The following is a 24,356-nucleotide window of genomic DNA, read 5'->3' as shown; positions in this document are numbered from 1 at the left end:
CCCGGCGGCGCCTGACTGATACACGGTGCACCTCGGCGCCGCGCCGCACCGCACCGCACCACCGCCGCACAGCTCTCATTGCCTGTTCTGCTCTGTTGCGCTTCCGCTTCCACTTTCAAGGGTGGTGTTGATGCGCTGCACTGCCCAGCACCATACCGTGACCTCAGCCGTGGACGCACCGTTAAGCTTGGGCCGCCCCCCGGGGGAAGGCATCGTCACTGGCGTCCCTGAGGTAGCATCCGTGCCCGCTGGACGTCATCGCCGGATCTCACCACGGGCCGGGATCGAGCTCCCTCTCCCCTCCGACCTTGGGGGTTCGGTTCCTCTCATGACAGCTTGCCAGATCCAGAGCCCACTCACACCCCGATCGATACGCGCGCATACACACCAAACGTCTAAATCGGCCAAACACGCGACAGAGAACGTTTAAGAACTCGCGCTTCATCGTCTGATGCACACTCCCTCTGGCGTCAACGCCGTCGTTGCCACTGCCGGGTGCCCGCTCTCTGCGTGATCGTCCAACCCCGTCCACCATCCGCACCGACCGGCCGGAGCCTGTGAGGACACAAACCGTTCTGCTGGGAGGCATCCATCGTGTGTGGGGGAGACGGTCACCGCGTCCGCTTCGGCCTTGCTTGCTTGCCCTCCTTTTTTTTTTCTTTCCTTTTTTTCTTCTCTCTTCAACCCTTGCTTGTGCCGGTGCCTCTGTCGCTGCAAGTGCGTCGTGGCGGCGGTAGCGCCTCGCGATCGGCCTTCTCCATGCCCACATCCTTAGCGCGCGCCGGCCCTGGGAAGCAACAAGCAACTTTTTCTTCATCAATCAGGTGCCTGTGCCTGTGCCTGACCTGGGACCCATGGCAGCGTCATTTCTGCGTCTCAATCGAGTCGACCGCTGCGTTCCCTACCCACGACAATTGTCTAATTTGAGCTCGACACACGATGCAAGTCAGCGAGTGACGAATGTCGATGCAACCATCAGTAGTTGTGGCAGAACCTTGCGTGCATGGCGCTGTGGCACAGTCGAGCACAGTCCCACAGAACAATGGCATTTCGCCAAACGGCCATTGCTAATTAGCATCTGACCGCTTATGGGCATTCCCCAAACCCGATCCTGTGGTGGTCTCCTTCAGCTTAAAATTCGGTTGAGTGGCTTATTCACCACCTCGACGGACTGCTCGAAAATGGACCGGGATACCATGATATCACTTCTCATAGGACCGGGAACTGTAGCTGCATATCATAAGCTCGGGTCAACCCCCGCTGTGGTGGTCCACGGGCCAAGCCATGTGTACCAGACAATCTGGTGTGTAGCGTAGCGAATCCTCAGAGCGTTTGTCCGTTGGAAATAAGGCTGAGTTCAGCCAGGGCCTGATTTAGCCACGATCGGCATGTCATTCTCGGCTGAAAGAATAGAAGAAGAAAGGTTGGAGGTTGACTAAAAAGCCAGAGCCGCAATATGCAGGGAACCGGGGGCACAAGGCCAACGCCCGGGAGGTCCGCCAACCATTGTGTGCCGTGAGGATGTGGATTGTCACCTTTCACACTCATCTCAGCTGAACAAGGTGTTTGTGTAGATCACGATCCTTGGTAGGATTTTCTGGTCCAGTATCCAATAGCCTTGCCGTACGGGCGCTTTCAAGATGGTTTGAGCAGGGGGAAGCCTGGCTGGACGCTGGCACCCAACTGCTGGATCCCGTCCTTGGCCTCGTGGGAGGAGTTGTTTCCGGACGTTTTTAACCCCCACATCTTCTGAAGGTTGTGCTAGGAGGAGCGCCACTTGGGTGTTGCACGTCGGCGGTAGCGTCGTAGTCGTCCGTCCTTGTTCCTACAGCAGGTAGTATCGGTAGCAGTAACGTATGCTTAGGTATCAATGCCAAAAGAGCGCAACGTTGGCTGATGGGACAGCCCATCCATGCCCCTGCTCGATTTTGGAGTTTTCAAAGGGCGACTGCTGATTGCTTGCAAGGAGTAACGGAACATGGAGCAGTTGGTGATAGGTCATATTCAAGCATCAAGGTAGCACGACGCTAGCAACGTCCGCTGAACATGCCAACATGTTTGTGGGCTCGGCACTCTAATGTTCCTGGGGGGGGGAGTTCAGCCAGCTGGTCCCTTGAAAGTGTGCGCATGACGCACGAACGGAGGCAACGAGACACTCAGCTTTTCCGGGTTGTTGCTGGTTGGCAACCGCCAGCTGTGGACCACTAGAATTCCCCAGAGCCGCTTCCATGGCTGAGACGTCGGCCGTGGCTGAAGAAGTCTCCGAACAAGCAACGCGATGCGACGAGGAATCGGCGACTCCAGCGAGGGGGATGAAGGGCCCCCAGGACCAGGGTCCCGCTGGGCCTAAAACTAATGTCGCAAGATGGGGGATCTAAAGGCGCACCCGAGGGCTCCCCGACAGGAGTCGAGCAACGGCGGGCAAGGGTTTGACGGCATCAAAGAGGGTCGATGGAGTCGCTAAGGTTCTGCTGGGTCCAGTGAGGGACGAGAATGAACTGAGAGCAGAGCAAAAGAAGTAACAAAGGTCATCATAGAGTCGTCATCATGCCGAAACGACGCTTCTCGTCATTCAAAGTGACTCGACAACTTGACAAGTAACGCTTGCGACTGGTGAGAGGGAGAAGCGGTGTCTCAGGCCCTCAATTTCTGCGGCGAACAGCATCCACCAATGGACCCTCCCCCTCGGGCTCTGTCTTAGGGGACGAGGCCCAGAACACGCCTCAACGCGTTTTCATGCAAGTGCCATACATCCATACCACCCACGGCAGTAACACCTTCTTTCCGCGCCCTACCCACCCACGCGAGGTAGGTATGTACCTTGCGTTACCGAGGCACCTTCCCCTTGGTGTTGGTGCCACTGCCAGCCCGTCCCCGTCCGTGTAAGTTTACTTGTAACACCTTGCATTGGTCCAGGGAGCAGCTGCCAGTTTTCCTGATCTGCTGCTGCTAAAAGAGGTGTGATGCTGAGGTAAGGACCTGATTGGGCCGAGGGCAGATAACTCCAGATCCGGAAGTAGTAACGACGAATGCATGAGACGATATGACGTACACTCCAGGCCAAAGATGGTGTTATACAGGGTTGATTGCAGCATCAATATAATCTTATCCGACTGGGCAGAACACCATCATTAGCCCAAAGCCATGGGAAACATGAATCGTGAAAGAAGGTTCTCTGTGATCGACAATTCGGCCTTGATTGGATGGTTGAATGTGCGGATATGGGTAAATGGGACCTCCCCCCCCCCACTACCGGCACCTGGCTTTAGCAGTTGTTCCACTCCGGCTTAACCCTCTTCGGCAAGTCAAATTCACAGAACGGAAAAGGAGGGTCTTCCATCTCCACCCATTCTTTGCACGGATCCCATTCCCAAGCACCGACGCCCGTTTCTGGAAGAGGTGAACCAGCCCTGCCTGTCTGTATCATCACCTTGTGCCGCCGGAGAACACGGCGAGTAAGACAAACTCTTTGTCCTGTGTGGTCGCAGCTTGCCCTTGGCACGCAGCGTGCCATGCCCTAGCTGTCGGGTGGGTGCCTTTGCTGTGCTCCACTCACTTCATCGAGCTTGATCGAAGCTCACGTCCTTGCGAAGATGGCATTGGGGATCCTTGAGGCTCCGGGTGTCGAGCATGTCCCTGGTATGTTTTGATGATCATCTTGATTCCCCTTGATGTGCGCGGTACTTGGCCGCTCGCCAGGCTCTGCCCCCAACATGTTGATCGATCATGACACGCTGACACCGCAAAGGTACGACCCGGTACTTCGATGACCCTTCTCAGCCCCAGGCCGCCAACGAACATCATGAAAACCTCAAGTTCGATAGGAGTGGGAAAGAACCCATCATTCTAGTACGCGTCATGTATTCTCGTCGGTCTATAGGTGGCCATAGCACTGACGCAAACCCCAGATTCCTCAGCCATCCGATGATCCGAACGATCCGCTAAACTGGCCACTCTGGCGACGCGACCTCATCACCTTCCTGCTCTGCTTCGCCGGCATTCTTGCTACCGCCCTTGGTCCCATCCTCGCCGCCAATACCATCACGATTGCGCTTGATTTCTCAAAGGACTTCACCAAGGTCGCCCTGCTGACTGGATACTTTCTGCTGGGTTGCGGCGCGGGTGCCATCTTCTTCGTTCCGTCCGGTCGTATCTGGGGGAAACGCCACCTCTTTCTCGTCGGAATATGTATCCTCATCGCTTCGAGCGCCTGGGCTGGTTCTGTCGGTACCAATTATGGCAGCTTCATCGGTGCCAGAATTATCCAGGGTGTCGGATGTGCTCCTTTTGAGAGTCTGCTCAATGCGGCTGTTGGTGATCTATACTTTGTCCACCAAAGAGGTGTTCGCATGGCTTTTACCAACCTAGCCGTCTTTGGCGGTGCCTTCTTCACTCCTATCGTTGTTGGAAAGATCACAGAGGCATTGGGCTGGGATTGGACATTCTACTTTGTTGCCATCTTCCTCGCGGCTACCTTGCCCGCCGTGTTCTTGTTCTGCCCCGAGACAGCGTATCGTCGAGCAGCGAACTTGAATACCGACACGGTTGTCGAACCTGAGACTGGGCCATCGGAAATCAGCGAACACAAACACGAGGCATCGGCGTCTGAGCCACAACCTGACTCTTCGCCTACTGAAGAGCGAGCCGGGAGCGGGGTGAGCCAGACAGGATTTGTCGCCTTTCCCAAGTCAAACGCCCTTCAACCCATCGGCGATATCAACACTCCCAAGAAGACGTTTATTCAGTCAATCTCGCTATTCGACGGCCGAAAAACAAATGACCGATATTGGGTTCTGTTGTTGCGGCCGTTTCCTCTGCTGACCCATCCCGCCTTCATCTGGGGTTGCCTGATTCAGGGAACCATGATTGGCTGGACCGTCTTCATTGGAGTCATCGTGGCAGCGATCTTCATTGGGCCTCCCTACTATTGGGGTGAGGTCATGGCCGGATATACCTACACGGGTGCATTCATTGGTGCCCTCGCTGGCTTCATCTTGGCGGGCCTGCTTGCTGACTCGAGCGTCAAATATCTGACCAAGCTCAACAAGGGCGTTTACGAGCCCGAGTTTCGCATTCTGCTGGTGATCCCCATGATGATTATCGGTGGTATTGGACTGTATGGGTTTGGCCTAACAGCTGGCAAAGTCCTGGAGGGCAGATACACGTACCATGTGCCCTTGGTCTTCTTTGGCTTCGAGGTTGCCGGCATGGTGATTGGTGCCGTGGCAAGCTCTCTATACATTGTTGATGCTTATCGTAGGTTCATGGTTGCCATTGTTGGGTCCCTCTTGCTAACTCTGCCAGGCGATCTTACTATTGAAGGGTTTACCATCATGATCATCTTCAAGAACTTTTTCAGCTTCGTCTTGACGTTTTTCGCGTACAACTGGATCAACGACGGTGGTATCGAACGTACAATGATATCCATCGCCTCTATTCAAGTTGGAGTCTGCCTTCTAAGTGTTCCCATGTGTGAGTTGAATGGTCACGACAACAGTTGAAGCAGTACTGATGTTTTTGCAGATGTTTACGGGAAACGTGTTCGAGCCTTTTACTATCGCCATGATCTTCTTGCTCTGACCGGTCTTCGGTGAAGAGAATGCACGACACAACCTTGCTGCTTGTTCCACATTATTAGAAAAGGGGTTGGATGCTAGATGGACGTATTGATTGATGGCCGCGTGGCCTAGATGTCATTTCATATTAATGTTTAGTACTTCTTGTGAGGTTTGGGGATCCTTGACTGGGCTTGAAGGTTTTCAGTTTTCAGTTTTTAGCATGACTGTTGGAGCAATCATGATTCACCGACTCAAGTTGTCTTGTCACTTTTTTTTTTTCGCTCGTCAGTTACGATATCTCAATCAAACAGTTAATGCAAGCCTAGCCATGCAATCCTATCAATGTTCATTATTCTAAGCGTCCAACCTTGAAGCTTTACCGTCCAGCTCCTCATGCCTTGACACCACCATTGGCCGAGCGAGCAGCAGCAAGAGTTGACTTCTTGACCAAGCGCAGACCACCAAGCAGCAACACAAGCAGCTCAATACCCAGGATGACAGCCAAGGTGACCAGAGCGCCAATAACACCAGCAACAGCCTTTGAGATACCGTTGCCAGAGCCAGAGCCAGAGTCAGAGTCAGAGCCAGAGCTAGAAGTAGAGGTGCCGTTGCCAGAGCAGGCGCCGTCGCTGTTTCCGCAGAGCTTGCACCATTCCGCGTCGTCCTCGATGGCAAACTTGGACATGCCAGTCTTGAAGTCCTTCCAAGGCAGTGTCTCCTCCTTCTGACCAAAGAGAGGGAACAGCTTGGGGGTGTTCTCGGCCGCAGTACCGTTGGCAAAGTAGAAGCGCACCTTGACATCGTCGACGGTGGGCTTGGTGGCGTTGGTAACAAGCTCGATAGCCATGGAGGAGGCGTAGTCGCAGATACCCAGAAAGTCCGAGGATGCCTTGTCAAGACCCGCAGATCCGAAGAAGGCCATAAAGGTACCGTAGGCGCCGAACTGGATGTTGAACTTGGGATGTCCTGGTTGACCGTTGGCCAGGGGCTCCAGAGACTCGAGGATCTGGCCGGCGAGGACAGCTCCGGCCACAGCACGAGAGGCATCAGTTTTGTTGTAGGCAAGGTTCCACTCATGGACAGAAGCGAGATTGTAGAGCCTGTCAAGAGTAGGCTTGTTGAGAAGATTGTCAGATGGGATGCTGGAGTTGTGAATGCGAGCAACATTGATGAGGTCAAAGACTGGACGTATCAGCATTCATGTACTTTTACCAAGAGCTGCTTGACATACTTGAGTAGGCGTTCTTGAAGGTAGCATTAGCCTCCCCGTAAGTGCCATTAATCACGGGAAGGAGGTCTTTATAGAAATCAAGAGAGCCTTGATACGATGCCTTGTACTCGGTGGAGGACAAGTAGGCATTTGAGCTGACCTCGGCGTTGGTGCAGCCGCTGTTTCCCTGGAGCCATGCGCTGTTCTCAGAGTCCTTGGCACTGGCAGCGTTGGCGACAGAGTTGACGGGGATATACTGGTATCCGCTGAGGGGAGCCTCAACCTTGGTGCCGTTGGCGAGGGTCTCGATCCGCTTGGCGGGAGGGTAAAGGCCCTGGAGGAAGACAAGAGCCGAGTTCTGCAACACGGCGTCCACGGGGGCGGTCACGTCGAGCTGGGAGAGGACGGCAGTGTCAGAGCTGAGACCTTTGATCTTGCGAGAAGCATCGTTGTCGACATAAGTGTCACGGTACCACTCGCCCGAGGAATGGACCTCATCAGCTCCGAGGGCAGTTAGATTGACGGGCTTCCAGGCCTTGGCAGTGCGGTCGCCATGACGGTGGAAGACATAGATACCCAGAACATCCTCAGCCGCGGCGAGGGAGGGGATAGAGAGGAGGAGGGGGAGAATGTTTGTAAGCATTGGGGGCAGTAGTTGATGTCGATGTCGACTGAAGCTATACACACGGGGGGTATCAGAGAAGAGGGACGGCAGACCAGACAATGCCAGCAAGAAGAGACTGGAGCCGCACTCGCCAACAAGAATAGAGAAGCAAAAAGAGAAGAGAAAGAAAGAGAGAAGAGAGATCGAGAAAAGTAATGGCACGAGACCAAAGATAACATTATCTTTAGCCTTATTTTGTGATGGAGGGATAGTGGGAAGATCTTGCCCCGCCCTCGGCTTGAACTTGCCGTGTTTGCTGCTTCAAGGATGGGGGGCAACTCGCGAATGGATGGTCGAGCCTGCCCTTGGCAGGGCCAGCTTCCTAATCGGACGAGTAGCAGTAGAGTCACGATGATCCAATTCCACGGGAAGGGGAAAACCTGCGGTCTTTTTGGGTGGGATGCGGATGGAGTCAGACCCCGCTGAAGGAGCTCAGACTCCATCTTTTTTTTCCCCATTGCTCGATGATGCCTGGTTCTGTTGTTCAATTGGACTCATTGGTTGGATGTAGATGCTGCAGAGTCTCTGCAGAAAAGGCTAACGGCTGACGATCAACGTTATTGCCTCTCTCTTCTCTGTATCATGGCCTGAATCAAGCTTACAAGCTCGCAAGCTCACAAGCTCTCCCCCCAGTGTGTGGCTTGCCATGGCGGCCGCTAATGCAGCCTGTTCGGCCCCGGCACTGATCTTCTTGGCATCCAACGGGCATCGGCTCGGAGGTGATTGGACATCGGCCGGCTCGCGGTTGCATTTGATCATCGATGCCGTCTTACAGGCCGGATTCCTCGGGACACTCTATCGGTGCAAGACCCGGGTGCTCCTCCGTCCCATTCACCTCATCAATAGCTGGCAAAACATCTGAGCCAACTTAAGTCCGGATGCTGTATGAGAAAATATCTGCTGTTTCTTGCCAAAAATGGGGTTCACCATCTTCCCCCATCCTTGAATGTTTGGTGCCGAATAGCCGGTGGTGATCCTCCCAAAAAGGGCATCAGCTCATGCATCACCGGAGATGTCAGAATCGAGTAGAGTGCATATCAGATCTTATCTATCGTGCGATATAAACATCTCCGCATCTCCGTCTACCTCATCCTAGTCTTGCTGAGAAGCCAAACAGCCTCTTCTCTTCTATCAAAACACGACTTTGCTCTATCCATCTTCCCATATCAAAATCACCTCGCACATCAATTGCGAGTCCTGTATATATCATCAATCCAACCTCACAGCTTCGCCTTGCCATTCTTTCGCGGATCCCTCAACTTCTGTGAAAACTCGCCCTTGAGCAGGTAGTCCGGATACTCCATGTTCACGTCGATTCCAACGCTGATGGCGCCCTGGCGCCTCCACGCCGCGCCGTCCACCGCCAGAACTTGTCCGTTAACGTAGCTCCCGGCTTCGCTGAAGAGGAACACGGTCGCGTCGGCAATATCCCGCACCGTTCCAAGTCGGCCAGACGGAATTCCCTTGAGGTACTGTTTGCGCTCGGGTACCTCCTCGCTGCCCAGTCGCGCCAGGCCTTCGGTGCCTTCAATACCTCCCGGCGCAATCACGTTGCTCGTCACTCCTCGTGGTCCGTATTCCAGGGCTACCGATGCCATGAGCGAGTCGATGGATGCTTTGGCTGCTGAGACATGCGCCTGGAGTGGCATGCCGGTGTAGTGGAATGTCGCTGAAACGTAAATAATTCGAGGGTTTGCGCTGCGCAGTAGGTGAGGCATCGTGGCCTTGATCGTGTTGAAAGTGCCCAAGACATCAATATCCATAACCGACTTGAACGCGTTGGAGCTCATGCCTTCTATCGGCGCAACAAAGTTGCCCGCCGCTCCAGCACTGTCTTTGTTAGCAGCAAAGATCTTGATTCAAAGACGAAGCCTTACATGACCAAATCAATGCCCCCAAGTTCCTTTACGCATCGCTCTGCAGCAGCTTGCAGACTCTCGACCTAAGGTAGGGCCGTCAGTACTCAAGCCAACCCAGATGCTGGGACAATCTCACCTTTCGGACATCGCAGCCTCCAATTCCAATCACCTTTGCCCCTGGCCTCACAGTTTCAATGTCTTTGGCTGCCGCCTCGGTCTTCTCGACGTTTCTCCCTATGATGCATGCATTCGCGCCCAGACGGACCAGCGCTCGTGTCTGCATGCTGCAGATGCTACCGGCCCCGCCAGTCACAAAGACAACGCGACCATCTATGACACAGTTAGCATGAGAAACTTGGACGGTTTCACATGAGCACCACGGGGCCGGAACTCACCAAAGATCCCATCTCTCCAGACCGGGCTGAGGTAGGTTGACTCGGGAACAGACATTGTGGTTGGTCAGGTCTCACAATAACAGACTATATATGTGATTGATTAAGGGGGGGAAGAAGCAACAAGACGAGACACGCGAAAAGATGCCAAAAAGGAACGCGATATATGAAGTATGAATGAATGCGGAGGAAGTCCAGCTGAGGTGAAATGGAGTTCGTCCCAACCCCGGCTACGTAAGCGGAGCCGTGTGCGTGCCTCGGCTCGGGGTGGGTCTCGAAAAAAACAAGCAGAGAATCTGGGGTCGGCCCCGCTTCACTCACACGTCTCGGCCGAGTCGCGCCGTCCTCTCTCCCGAGGCTCGGGCCGCTGCTGGACCACGCACATCCCATGCGCTCCTCACATGTCAAGGACCGGGTTTTTTTTCTGGTATCGACACGAGGTTCAGAGCGCAACTCATAAAGCTCAGACAATCTATGTAGATCTGATTACTAGATACGATACCCGCTGCATCTACGAGGGCAGGGCTGCAGAGATGCCGAGCTTCTCCACCACACTCTGAATCAAGCAATGGCAAAAAAGGGGGTGGTTTTTCTCCTCATGCAAGATCCTGCAAAGCTTCTATTAAACGAGTGGACGTTGAGACTCGTTCCTGGACTGCGGGCCCTCGTAATACCAAGGTCTCGTCTCAGCTTTAAAGACAAAAAAGCCCGTCCGTCCCCACCACAGGCAGGCTGGCGTCTTCGTCCCGAGTAACTTTTTGGGCCGTGTTCCAGAAATAAATGACGTGCGGCCTCTGAATTGACCAACGAGATTACTCTGAGCACGTTCCAATTTGGCAGACTGCACAATATTTCCAGGTACTCAACCCACAGGCAATGGACGGCGTGTTTCGTCTAAGCAGAGTCGTTGTCCTTTGCGGCTCGGCACGTAGCTTCACCCCCCGCCGGCATTTTTCAGCTTGGGTCGCCCTGTGGTCTCGCAGCAATTTACTCGCAGGTTGCCAATAATACAAACTGACGAGTCAATTCAACGCCTGCCCGCCTTGTCTTACCCGTCACATACCTACCGATATAACGTTGCTTATGCGAGGATAAGGTAGGTAGCCCGGTACGTGGCTCCAGCTCCCCCCATCTGCACGGGCGTGGCACTAACACGGCGCGCAAGCCTTGATTCCGCGCCCAGTTCCCAGCCAAAGAAACGGGTGCCACAGGGGGTGAGAGTGAGGGGGGCACCGTCAGGTCAGAAAAAAAAAGCGAGGGAAAACGGGCCAAGAAAGTGACGGCACGGGACGACTTCATCTGAAGTCTAAGCGACCCCGAAACATTGGCTCTCCTGAGACGGTGGCTGCAGGGATATATCTGGCGAGATCTGGCTTTCCAGGATGGCCTCTCCTGCAATGCACTGCACTGCAGAGTAAAAAGCCCTGCCTTGCTTCCTGTCGCCTTTTTGGGTCTCTTTTCCCCCCATCCCTATCCCTATCTGCATCTATCCCAGCAGGGTCTAGGTCGCCTTGTCCGAGGGCACATCCTCAACCTCCCGCGCGGCACCCTCGGGTCATGATACCCAAGTCGCCAAGACGTCCGTCGCGCTTATTTCTCCCCCCCCTCTCCCGCCCCTCGCTCCCCGCAGTCTGAAACTTATCCCCGGTCATGTCCGTCCTCTGATCTTTCCCACTTCTTGCCTCTTGTCTCGGTCGTCAACGTGCCTCTGCGGCAAAGGGGCGGGGGAGGCTTGTCTAGCGAGCTGTCAGAAACTGGAAAGGGTGGGAGGGGCTCTGGGGCCGACCAACAGTACAGTTCCATCCCGTCTCATGATGGACGCTCATGTTATCCCAAATGCAGCCAAAAGAGACCACGGGCCAGGAACAGCCCTGTTCCTCAATATCAAAAAGTGTTGCCACGATATGATGCCCGTGGGAAGCGCCATGGCTGACTGACATACCAATCTCTACCAACATCATCACATCACATCTGCCAGCCAGACGTCCCCAGCATGCTGACATATCTGTTCACACTAGTTCACTCGACACAATCGAAGTGGTTGCAAACCCCTTCTGCACTCCAACAACGACAATTGGCCATCCACAGTAGCCTAAATGACACTTGAAACTCATATCATTTTCCAATATTTTTAACACCGTAGAGTCACGCCTGCCCTGCTATTCCATGGGGTTGGCCATTCGAAGAAGCCCCCCGACCTAAGTCGTTCAGAACAAGTACAATGATATCCCATGTATCCCTTTCTTTCCCAAATAACCCAATACGCCAGAATAGTATACAATTTCCAGATCCTGCTGAATACGGGCCTTCCAGGCAAAAGCACAAGTCTAAATTTTCAAAGCCAACTCCCAGAGGCAATACCGAATCCAGGTCTGCCTTGTCGTGGCTCTCCCTTTCGAACACCTCGTCCATTATTAAGTTATTGCTGCTTAGCTTTGTTGGCATCCGGGCTGCCACTGATATTCGATCGTAGGAGGCCTTGTCTGGGGAGCACGATACCCAGCCATTATTGAGAGGGCAGTTCCTCAGCACATTCTCCTGTCTGCCGTCAAGGGGCCCGCCGCTGAAGCTGACAATGACGACATTTTCATGTTGAAATCCCGGTCCGAGTACCTTAGAGCTCGAAGAAGCACATTCGTGCCCTTGAGCCTATCGACCAGAGTCGATAGCACGGTCTTCTCGACGGGCGGGTTCAATCTTTGTGAAGTAGATGGAAGAAGCCAGCCTGCCTGCTTCAGCCGCAACACAACGGACAGCTCTCAGGTAGCACAATGTAGCGCTCATGGGGGCCTTTTGGGCAAGCATGCTTTCGACTGCCATCGGTCGACGTCTTGCAGAAATGGGTGCCAGGATCCGTGCAGGACGTGTAAATGTAGTAGTTCTTGGTGAAGTCGCACATGGTGACATAGAAAACACTTTACTGCGAGGCAAAATTAGAACGAAATTGCCAAAAAAGGGTGGGGGAAAAAATGTATAGTTTTCTAAGGGGGAAGTGCAGTCATACCGGAGGACGGAGATTTAGCTTTACGCCTGTAGGAAGAACCCGGAGGAATTGGTCGTGGTATTGCGCGAGACGAGTATTTTACAACAACGACAACAGCCACCAAGTGCTTCTCAAGATTGCGCCGTCTGCTAGACGCCGTAATTAATTGATGTCGTTGAGAATCGGTATCAGATGGGACAATGGGTAAAGATGAGGTGGTGGCGTTTATAACAGGCCTCGGGCTGCAGAGTTGAGACTGATGGTGGGCTCCAAGCTTTTGACGTAGGTCAGAGGTCGGGTTGGCTTGCTTTATCAGGGAAATCTTAAATAAAGAAAGGACTGGACAGGCGCAAAGGGATCGGTGAAGGGGGTGGGATGGATTGGATTGGATTAGATTGGATCCAATGGATGTAAAGCCTGTGAGGACTGGCGATGGTTGTGGATGGGGGATCGGGACGGGGACAGAGGGTCCCTTAAGACACGGCGCCGATGAGACCGTGCCATGTCCCGTGTCTGGGTCGGGGAGCAATGACGCCTTTGCTTCAGAGAGAGACGGACGGGGATGCCAGAGGAAAGCAGCTAGTACAGACAGGAAAGGACAGGACAGACCAGACATTCTGCCCGGCCCAGGGTCTGATCTGTCCGTGTGCCATGTCGTGTCGAGTTCCAGGTCCGGGTCTGTGACGGCGAGTGGAGCGGGTTCGTCACTTTGGAGCTGGTGGGGGGAAATTTAGGCCTGCTCAAGGGCTCCAAATCTCGAACCACGGGGTTGCAGTAGGTAGCACTCACGGGCCAGCTCGCAGCGGTGGTACCGGGAGCCGACGTACCCTTCAATCAGTGAGGTGCAGTGCAGCCATCCCATGGAGCAGCAGAAGCGCAGTGTCGTGCAGCGCGGTCCTGTGCGGTGCAGTCGCTGAGCTCTGGCCGTTGGACGCCGGCCTCGATGGGTTGTGCAGGGCGAGTCGAGCAGACGCTGCGAGCGATTCAGTAGACGCCAGGGCACGCACCATCAGCTCCAGTCTCGACTTCCATTCTCTGTTGCATCCCTGTACGCTGCTGTTTGGATCAGCCATCCATCCGCAACGTCCACGGACAGAAGGGTTGCTCTGCCTATGTTTCTGCTCCTCCAAGCCCGGCAAGCCGGATTGATCCAAGAGGGCATTCCGACTTCCGCCTCAATGCCCCTAGACGTCAACAAACGGCGGCCGTCAAGAGGGAAAAATGAGAATGCCGCGTACCTCCGGTGCCCGAACCGCCGCCCGTCGGGATGGCGTCTCAATGGCGTCAACAGTGGGAGTTGCACAAACTCTGTGGGGTGGGATTCCTTCCCGCACCCTGAGGGCCGGATGATACTGTATCTGCCCTCCTTCTCCCAGTCTTCCATCGGCCGCCAGTACTATTGGGGTCAGCGCCACGGCGGAGTGGCCCTGGCGATGGATCCTTGGATGTTCAACGTTTGCGCTTTCGTGATGCGAATTTCTAGCGGCCGGAACTTGGGCCGTCTTGTGTAGGCGGGCGGGTCGGGAGCCACGGATGACTTCCCTGCTGACGCGCCGGCATCTTGACGCTCGATTGGAATGGATTCACAGGCGTTATCCTAGGTATTCAACTCGTAAACCAGGGGGTGGGAAAGGGGGAGTCTCAAATTCTTCAACGGCCAATGGTCGCCGTGGCGAGCGAATCCTTACCTTGGGATCTCGATAGGTACAGTAGTACTGAAGCCCAAATGCCGGACACATGCAAATTGCTTGCAGAGGACCTATCTCAGGCCCGCGAGAGCTTGCAGTGCCAGCACAGCACTGCACACAGCATTGTACAGCATAGCACTGGCTTCGGATGCCGACCTCTGGGCAAGGGGATACCACGCACACTGAGCACTCAATGGCCTGGCATACCTGACTAGGAGATCCGTGAGTGCAACCGAGCTCACCACATTCTGCCATCCATCCATGCGTGCAGGGCACGATGATGCCCCAAGCACCCAGCACCCAGCACCAAGGGCCTCAGCAACCTTTTCAGACAAGAGGTTGCAGGGGTCGCTAGCGTCGCAGGTTGGCAAAAGTTGCTGATGACGGGACTGCCTACGAAAGCGTACGCAGCCAGCCAGGCAGTCCACCCATCAAGGCCTTGCATCTGTTGGGTTGGGCGTTGGCGGTGGAGATGGTGGTGGACTGTCTTGGCGGCTCTCAAATTTGAAGCTGCGGATGCCGTGGCACGGTGCCTTCTCCTTCCTCCATTAGATGGAGGCCATGTTCCTGAGCAAGCCAGTAGGAGGGGACCTCCCAGTTGCTCGCTGAGATCAGTGCGTCTTATGAGGCAGCCGAAGCAGGAGCTGGAACTGGAGCTGGCATGAGCGGGTTTCCACTGTCCACTCATTCGTAGCTTCCCTTTTTCTGTGCCTTGGTCCTTGCTTCTCACTCCTTGTTCCTGTCAACGGCGAAGTTTTGAGGAAGGACATTGGAAGAAAAGGTGGTGCCTTCCTTTCCACTTTTTTACTCCCGCCTCCACCTCCATGCAGCATCCCATCTCCACCTCCGCTTTCATCCATCCGTCGCTTTGGCTTTCCTGCATCGTACCGCCCTTGCAAATCAGCCCTGGCCTGGGTGAGTCTGCTGCTGCAGTTCTGCACGCTAGGATGCAGCACAGAATATCCATTCGGGTACCTTGGTAGCTTCCTTCGGAAGCAAACATCTGGTCTCTTATTTTCCTCTCATCTTCAATCTTCAGGTCTTGTCTCGTTGTGCTACATCTTGGTCCTCACCTTGTCCCTGCTGCCCACCAACTCCCGCCCCGTGATCTATCTTGGTCGGCTGTTGGTGTTGGTATCAAGTTACGGCCCAAGCACGCCGATCAACAAACCGCCCATGCCCTGGGCCGCCAGCAACCCTGGTTGCCACGCACGCTCGCGGACTACCAGACGGTGACACTGCCTATTGGCTCCACTGCCTCGAAACCCTCGGTGTGATCGCCTAGCAGAGGCTGGCCAAACATCAAGAGGCATTTGGTTGCTTGACATGTCAAATCCAGCCCAAATCCGGGGTGAACCTCTGGCTCTCCACCAAGCTGTGACAGCCAGCGAGGCGAACCTTCGGGTACCTACAGTACATGGTTCTCCTTCTGCGTCTCGTACATCAGACTGGTCAGCCCTAGCCAGGGTTTGGCCTTCCGACCCCACGCCCGGCGGCATCTTTCTGGCATGGTCTGGTTTCTTGCTTTCGGCATCACCAAAGCTTTCGTCTCCTCATCAACCCACCAGCCAACTGCACCCATGGGCCTGTTCGGATGCCCCAGTCCAGGCAGAACCATCCTCTGCTCCTCTGTCACCAACGCAAGAGGGCTCCACGGCCTCATTCACCTCGGCACACCCTGTCCTGGATTCGAGACTGCGCAGCCTCGCACCCAGGTTCCCTCGTCAAGCTTGATATTCCGGGCTCAAAGCTCAGGAACGGCCTAGCAAGATGCCCCGCACACGACAAGGTGCAAGGTTCCATCGCCACGGCACACTACGGGTACCGTTTTACCTGCATCACTAGAGAGCTGCAAAAAGAAAAACCTCGATGACTTCCATGCACACCAGCAGGATTCTAGTGTGGGTTGATGCAAAGATTGATTGACCTTTGATCAAGCGGAGCAGCATGCAGCACTGGTTCACCAAATGCACCAACCACGTTTTACTCGGCTGGTCAGGCCATGGAAGGCAACGAGAACGACGCTTGCCATGGAGCCGGTTAGCCTTGACAGCTTTGGCCTGCTAGTCCGGTCACAAAGCGGCTTCTATTCCCTCAGACATGTTGATTGAGGTGCAATGACCAACTAATACATGAGCATTGGCCATGGCAGCAACATGGTTATCCACCAGGACCTCGCGAGTATCCGCGATGACCAGGATACGGTCCCTTTGCGCCGATTTCATATCATCTCGATGAGATTGACCGCATGCCAAGAAGTCTATTGGAACCAACGACCGAGTAGCCTCATGAATCAGGATACCCTCCTGGAGCGCCTCAAGGTGCGCCAAGGGCTACGAAGATCTTCAGCTCAGGCGTCATGGCAAACAATGCACATTAGTGATCAAAGCTGAAAGCCAACATCGGCAGGGCACTCCCTTGTTCGATTCCCGGAGGCTTTGCTCATTGAGAAGCAGATTCGTCCCGGGACTTGTTGGTAAAAATGGATCGCAATCTTCCTTTGTTCAGCTCGAGATAACCAAAGAGATGCTGACTGTGGATTCAAGATCATGACGTGAGGTTTTGGTGCATCTGGGCCAAACAACGCCTCAGTCAATCTAACGCTGAACTATTGGCCCTCATCAAGGCAGGACATGTCCGACGGCGTCGCGTACTAGTTTAGGAGCAACCATGATCGAAGCGATGCTCCGTTGAGGTCGACAGAAGCTTCCAATTCCATTCAACCCTTGCTGGAAGCGTGTCAGTGTGGACACAGCTCGGCTTTTGCTGGTGCTGGTGCTACCCAAGCGCGAATTGGCTTTCCAGGCCGCGTGGTGTTTGCAACGGAGCCGCCACGGCCGTAAGCCTCCACGCATGGCTACAAACCCTGGAAGTACCTCGACGACTTGTCCATGGCCGGGCACTTGAGGTGGTCTAGCAGAAACGAAGGGGAACAAACTTCCAACCGATGCTCATATCATGCCAGGCTCCCCACTGGGCTCGGAGAAGGGATCGGGGAGATTGAATCACGCGAGTAGAGGATATCCTGGACTGATGGAATGCGCCCATGTCGCCAGCCACAGCCGTGCCATGTCGATCAGAGGCAGAAGCCGTCCCCATACCCACCTAGCGTGGCCCTCACCAGCCACTATTCGATGCCAAAAATGCAGTCGCCACGTGGAAAAGATCAAACGTTCAACTCTAAACACCGTCACTTGCAGACAAATCGATACTCGAGGGCTCACGGACTTGGGTGAGAAGGGGCCAGCAGTCGACCTGGTCGTATCTGCCCAGAAACAGGTGCCCCAAGGAGAAGGGATCCGAGCCACCGACTGTCTCCAAAATCCTTTATTTGTCTTCCCTCTCCTTACCGGATCGGGCCAGCGGCATCAGGTCAAAGCGCTGTCCAGAGTTTCATCTAAGCCATTAGTGTCCAAATTACAGTTCCCTGAGTTTCGCGCTTCATCTGCTACACGACGGCCGGTGTCTGGAGGGCTTCTGACCGAACCACCCAGGTGGTCTTATCCCGCGCAGCGCAACGCAGCGCAGCGTGCCGGGTGCTTCGGCCTGCCGACTTGGAGGCTCCTGGAGGGACGGACAGAAGTGCCCATGTGCTCTGTAACTGACTCGAGGCCAGTTGCCTGCGCGTTAATATGCGAGTCCATCGTGTTTCGCTCGGACTTTTTTGGTCGCCCCTCATGCAATTCTGTTCATGCAGGCTTGAGGCGCCATCCCCATTGGTATTGTTTGCTCTTGTTTAGTAAGTCGCACGAGGCTATATCGGCAAGTTGCGATTCTGCTATTGCTACACTTTGCAGACCGACATTGGATAATATCTGCAAGACTGCAGGATGACTCGTCACACGTTCGCTTCGTGCCAGCAACCAGGTTGGTGGTTGTCGTCGCTGCAGTCTACCTGATCACATGGATGTTGGGTGCAAAAGTTCTGGATGTGTGAATGAACCTCGGGTTACCCCCGGTACGAATTAGACCGGCTTTCGGTTTGTTGTCTCTATTATACCGGTTGACCAGCAACGCTTGGTGATCTTGCAGTGGAGTCTGTGTCCTCGAGTGACGTAGCTGCCAAGAGTGTAATGGGAGGTTTGCTGCAGCCAGGAGTTTGGTGTGATCTTGAGGTGGGGAAGCTGGTTGAAGGTGTAAGTAAGGACCTTCAACGTCCAGTTATACCTACAGGTGGAGTACAGTATCTACCCCCCTCGGGGAGAAGAACCCACGAATGCCCCGTCAGTTCCATCAACACACATCCTCGTTTACGCTAGATAACACGTCCTATTCAGGAACAGGGCAATTATCGGTTCCCCTCATTTGACTCCGTCCGCTACGAGTTCCCTAGGTTCCCGACTGGATCCAGCAGCTGTTGGAAGTCGCACCGGAGCGTGTGCCATCCTTGCTGAGGGCCAGTCCGTCCCTAAGCACTCTTGGAGATGGTGTTTAGGGTGCTACGAAATGTACGTGGTTGAAGACCACCATAGCCCTCCAGCTCTAAACCAGTTTACTTTGTAAGTCTCAGCACGATGTCCAGAGCTAGACTATTAGAACTATCTCCTGGGGGTAATACAGCATCAGGAAGTATTCAACCATTATGGCTACTCACATATATTCTCGTTCGGTGAGCTGCATCTTGTTGTGGAGGCAAACATCTTTGAGTCCCCTGCAGTTTAACTCATGGCTGGTATAACCACATTGCAGTCATGGAACTGCAGACTGGTGGTAAACACCCATGCGGATGAAACCCTCGGGGCATACTCTGTGAATTCTCCCATTATTATTTGTTATCTCAGTACTTATTGGTGTGTCATCGCATGGTCAATACGATACATGTCACTATTCCGACTGGGACTATCCACATGTTTAGGGTAACTCGAGGTAACTGAGCGACAGTGGCACCAAGTGACTCATGGGGAGCCCAAGGCTATATCTAGACTTTTTATCATATGCAGTAAGAGTCGATCTCCCCGGTGCAAGAAACCAGTTGAGCCAACGTTGACGATTGCCATTGCCGTGTGTCAAGCGAGGTGCCACAACATCGATGTGACATGCACCCACCCATAAGGACAGGGACATCAACCAGGTTGTATGGAAGGATAATCAATCCGTCCAACCGGACTCAAGAAAAATGGGCGCCTCTTCACATGTCATCGAATAGGTAGGTACCAAAAAACATTTCACAATGTTTAGTGATAGTCAAATTGGGAGTCTGAGGAAAAAGAACGGCACGTGGTAGTATCGGTCGCATTACTGTCCTGGCCCATTTTGCACTTGGCAGGTGAATGTTTACCTGTCGAACAAGGCCCGCTTGACACACAACCGTATTGACGCACATTAACGGTTTCCCACGTTTTCAAGGGCTCAATCCAATGCCATCCATCCATGATAGCACGGAAAGGAGCAAGCAGCCACAAGGAGCTCGTGCAACACTCTCATGAGGTGGTACCACCAGCCACAGCTAAACCCGGTCTTAGCCGCACGAGCCACGCGGAGAGGCCAATCACAAGCGCGAATGAGGCGTAAATTTGCCTTGGTTGCGCGCGCTTCTCTGCTGAGCGAGCCTGACGGAGCCCACTCCGTCGCCACTCCTCCATGCGATTCATCTCGATTTGCCTGCAACGCAACGGAAGCTCCCCCGAGCTTCAACCCCCCATGGCCATCCTCGATCTATCATAAACCGTCCGCCCGGCATCTCGAGAAGAAGCGCACTTCTCCACATGCTGGCCCTTATCGCCTTCCACGACTCCTTTTCCTCTTCTGCCATCGAGTCCACACGCCGCGTTGAGGGGCTATCGGTTTCCACCTCCATCTGGGTGCTGGCCCAGACAAAGGCACTAGGATGACCGAGTTATCACCGCGAGGGGTACGGTTCTCGGGCACCGAAGACGAGCACTGCGACAAGATCAACAGCCACCGACACGACGGTACGAACGAATCCAATGGCGACCCCCATGCGACAGAGCGTCAAGACGAGCTGGGCACACTGTCCCGGTACACAGAATCATCGGGCCATACCGGATCGTTGACCTCACTGCATCCTGGGACCGTCACCAACGGAAACCCCAAGTCACAGCGAGGCAGCACCGGTGATGATGGCGCCGGATATGCCAACGGCAGTTGGCCACAGCGGCCGCTGGGTCCCGCGAGGACGCCCTCGAGCACGTACAATCCGGCAACGTCGAGAAAACCAGGCCATCCACAAGCAACCCCATCCTTCACCGAGTCCATCCGATCGTCATCCAAGACACGCCCACTAAAGACCGAGAGCAGATTTCGCGCCCAGGAGCGAGCATATGTACAGAAACTCCGGCAAGACTATAGCGGTGGATACTTTACATCGTATTCGAGCATGAACGGGAACGATTCGGATTCGGAAGGGGAGACTCCGTCATCAGAGGGCCCATACGATGATCGTTTTGATCAAGAAACCATCATGTTTTATGGGAATGACAACCTCCAACCCACAGACGAAGACCTAAAAGACCCAGAAAACCGCGAGAGGCTCGAGTGGCATGGCATGCTGGAGGCTGTCTTGACGGGAGACGTCGTACGGCAAGAGAAGAAACGGTTGATTGGCTCAGCCGACCAGCAGGCCGGCAAATCCGCTCACAAGACCGAGCTATGGTTAGGCATTCGTTCCAAGGTCTGCGGAAGACATGTCCCTGTCCAGAGGCGAATGCTTGAGGAAGCTCGAACTACCTTGGACCGCACGCTGGAAGAAATTATCAACTTTGAAGTCAAAGGAGAGAGCGAGGTTGGAAAACCACCATATGAGCAAGTCAAGGACATGGTGAAGAAGATCGAGAAGTGCGAGAACCTGTATCCTTCCTGGTCTGCGCTCGCAGCAGAACACAAGGCGGCAGATTCCCCAGCTTTCAAGGAAGCGCACGAAGCAATCATTTCGTGGTACAACACAAACGAAATGATCAACACCGAGCTCTCTATTCTGAAGAAATGGGTGGGCAATGATGATCTGGATTTTACACGAACCAAGCAAAGGTCTCCCGCTGTCAACGGCATCAGCAACGACGAGACTTCATTCCTGGACAGGCTCATGAAGGAGGATGGACTTCAATCTCTGTACAACGACGACGACGAGAAGGGTATGCTCGTGCCCATATCGACTGTCATCAACAAGGCCAAGGGCACGCTCATCAGGAATTCTGCCCCTTTCCGCAAGCGGCATCTTCCACCGTATCTCGAGGAACTTCTCACGCTCATCAGCTTCCCCTCACGCCTTATCGAAGAGATTACTCGAACACGTTTGGCCTATGCTCGGAGAGTTAAGGAATCTGCCCAGCAAAACCCCCTGATGCAAAACCAGATGATATCTCAGTTCCAACTTCTGCTCAAGTTCGCCATTCGAATCAAGCTGGAATGCACCTCCATCGCGAATCCAGAGCCAGGATGGGACTTGCCCCCTTGCATCGACGAGTCTTTCGACCAAGTTGTGCTGGAAGCACTAAAGTATTATTTCAAGATGCTGAACTGGAAACTGAGCGGCAACAAGAACACGTTCAAGGAAGCAGAACTACTATTCCAAGAATGGGACTTTGCCAACGAAATCGGCAGCCATCTGCAGCGTGGTCACATCGAAGTGGCGGAGCAGTTCAGTTCATTGACTTTCAAGGCTTTGAACAGACTGAGTCAGACTTTCGAGAAGGAGTTGCAGGCGAAGCCCAAGGAGAGCGCAACAGAGATGAGCAAGCGTTACAAGGCTTGCCTTGATTCGGTTCGAGTTCGTCAACGAATGCTTCAACGATTCAGCCGAATGTTGAGTGACAACTACGAACATGCGTCGGATTACAGCATCTCGTTTACCCCAGAGACAATGCAGAAATTCTACGATCAGCTGGTTGCCTCTGCACACTTCCAGGTGGACACGGGAGTTTTTGAGCAGGACAACACATATGTCATTGCGTCCCCTCATCTACGGGAGAGGCTCGAGGACGTTCAGGTTATGATGGCCATAACGTCCCAGGATCAGTTCCCTGACGAGCTCGGGGAGCAATACCTACTCATTCTTCGACCTGAAGATCCGCTCAACTGGTTCGGCGAAACAATCCCTGTGCCATTGCGAGATCAGAACATCGACTTGAAGCGAGGTCACATTCGACTTTGTGCTTCTAGCCCCCAAACACTGCACAATGCGCGAAGGGCGTTCCTCGATGCAGTGGATATGCATGTTGACCTTGTGCAAGAGTCGAGGTCCAACATTCACAAAGTCAACACGAGGCTGACCGAGCTGAGGAGGGTGGCATACAAGCTTTCAAACACTTTCATGGACAGTGTCGAGATCATCAGGAAGCAAGCCCGGGGCAAAGACTGCCAAGAATTGATTCAGACATGTTTTGTGTTTGCTACAGAATTTGGTCAACGATCGTTGCTCTATATGGACAGCAACAGACGGCAGATGAACAATCTCAAGCTGACCAAGCTCGCACTGGACTGGGTGAGTTTCATCTGCGATGACTGCATCGCGTCGGATCGAAAGACGTTTCGCTGGGCTGTCCTTGCGCTCGAATTCGCAATGGGCATGACGCGAGGACGTCACATCTTGGCACTTGGAGAGGATGAGTACGCCAAGCTTCGTTCCAAGGTTGCAGGGTGCATGTCGTTGCTTATCTCGCACTTCGACATCATGGGCGCCAGATCGAACCTTGCGGCCCAAGCCGAAAAGGAGCGAATCGAAGCGCTGGTGGGGCAATTTAGGAAGCTGGACAAGAATAGGATGTTGAACGACGAGGAGGCTTCCCGCTGCATCACAGAGCAGCGCATGGAAGAGTTGGAGAGAGTGGACGAGTACCGACGGGAGAAGGTGGCCGAGAGACAGGGAGTCGGACGAGTACTGGAAGGTAACAACGAAGTCGACCGATCGCTGGCATATCTCTCGTCGTCTGCAACCAACGTCACTATGCGCTGGCAACAAGGCCAGTTTGTGGGAGGCGGAACATTTGGCAACGTCTACGCCGCGATGAACCTCGACACAGGCCACTTGATGGCGGTCAAGGAGATTCGACTGCAGGATCCCAAGCTCATCCCGACAATCGCCGAGGCGATCAGGGAAGAGATGGGTGTGCTCGAGGTCCTGGACCACCCGAACGTGGTGTCTTACTACGGCATTGAAGTCCACCGAGATAGGGTGTACATCTTTATGGAGTTTTGCTCAGGGGGATCTCTGGCCAACCTCTTGGAGCATGGTCGAATCGAAGACGAGCAGGTTATTATGGTGTATGCTCTTCAGTTGCTCGAGGGTCTTGTCTATCTGCACGAGAGCGGCATTGCCCATCGAGACATCAAGCCTGAAAGTAAGTTTTGCATCTCGACTTGTCACCAGAGCGGAGAAGGCTAACCGTTGAAAAGATATCCTCCTCGACCACAATGGTATCATCAAGTATGTGGATTTTGGCGCAGCCAAGGTGATTGCTCGTCAAGGCCGCACGCTTGCGGACCGGCAAACATCGATGCCAAACAGGTCTATGACTGGTACACCCATGTACATGTCACCAGAGGTGATCAAGGGCGAAAATCCCGGTAAGCCTGGGGCAGTCGATATCTGGTCCCTTGGCTGCGTCATCCTAGAGATGGCGACTGGCAGAAGGCCGTGGGCACAGCTCGACAACGAATGGGCCATCATGTACAACATTGCCCAAGGCAACCCACCTCAGCTCCCGCCCCCTGACCAGCTCAGCCCGCAAGGAATCGACTTCCTGAAGAGATGCTTCGCACGGGATCCTCGAAACCGCTCGTCGGCGGTTGAACTCTTGCAGCATGAATGGATAACATCGATTCGAAGCCAGGTGGTGGAACCGGCCACGCCGAGCGACACAAGCGGCTCAGCCCAGTCAACACCAACAGTCAGCTCAACGTCAAGCAGACTGGGTGGTGTTGATGGATTTTATTAGGGGTTCAAGTCCAACAGCGCCTTCTGACATGGCAGGGGGGGGACGAGTTGGGATGAGATTGAGCCTTGTTGAGGAAGAGGAGGTGAAACAAAGGAAAGGAAAGGAAAGG

At 54.1% G+C, this 24,356-nt stretch overlaps 4 protein-coding genes across 4 annotated transcripts; 2 read left to right on the top strand and 2 right to left on the bottom strand.

Moving 5' to 3' along the window:
* Nucleotides 1–3,593: 3,593 nt before the first annotated feature.
* On the top strand, nt 3,594–5,594 carry NCS54_00110600 (Hypothetical protein; the record flags this gene model as incomplete). Its single annotated transcript, XM_053146740.1, has 5 exons — nt 3,594–3,639; nt 3,749–3,849; nt 3,909–5,256; nt 5,305–5,472; nt 5,524–5,594. 5 exons carry the CDS (start codon nt 3,594–3,596, stop codon nt 5,592–5,594), a joined length of 1,734 nt encoding a protein of 577 aa, XP_053002715.1.
* A 355-nt stretch (nt 5,595–5,949) lies between these two features.
* Nucleotides 5,950–7,411, bottom strand: NCS54_00110500 (Hypothetical protein; the record flags this gene model as incomplete). Its single annotated transcript, XM_053146739.1, has 2 exons — nt 5,950–6,740; nt 6,790–7,411. The coding sequence occupies 2 exons, from the start codon at nt 7,409–7,411 to the stop codon at nt 5,950–5,952; spliced, it is 1,413 nt and encodes a 470-aa protein (XP_053002714.1).
* A 1,241-nt stretch (nt 7,412–8,652) lies between these two features.
* On the bottom strand, nt 8,653–9,741 carry NCS54_00110400 (2,4-dienoyl-CoA reductase ((3E)-enoyl-CoA-producing); the record flags this gene model as incomplete). The annotated part of the gene is made up of 4 exons (XM_053146738.1): nt 8,653–9,262; nt 9,310–9,374; nt 9,428–9,621; nt 9,687–9,741. 4 exons carry the CDS (start codon nt 9,739–9,741, stop codon nt 8,653–8,655), a joined length of 924 nt encoding a protein of 307 aa, XP_053002713.1.
* A 10,440-nt stretch (nt 9,742–20,181) lies between these two features.
* On the top strand, nt 20,182–24,247 carry NCS54_00110300 (MAP kinase kinase kinase; the record flags this gene model as incomplete). Its single annotated transcript, XM_053146737.1, has 2 exons — nt 20,182–23,650; nt 23,706–24,247. The coding sequence occupies 2 exons, from the start codon at nt 20,182–20,184 to the stop codon at nt 24,245–24,247; spliced, it is 4,011 nt and encodes a 1,336-aa protein (XP_053002712.1).
* Nucleotides 24,248–24,356: the final 109 nt, after the last annotated feature.

Source organism: Fusarium falciforme, chromosome 1 (genome assembly GCF_026873545.1).
Source record: "Fusarium falciforme chromosome 1, complete sequence".
NCBI classification, from domain to species: Eukaryota; Fungi; Ascomycota; class Sordariomycetes; order Hypocreales; family Nectriaceae; genus Fusarium; species Fusarium falciforme.
The sequence above is the reverse complement of the archived record's forward strand: the minus strand, read 5'-3'. Positions and strand labels throughout refer to the sequence as shown.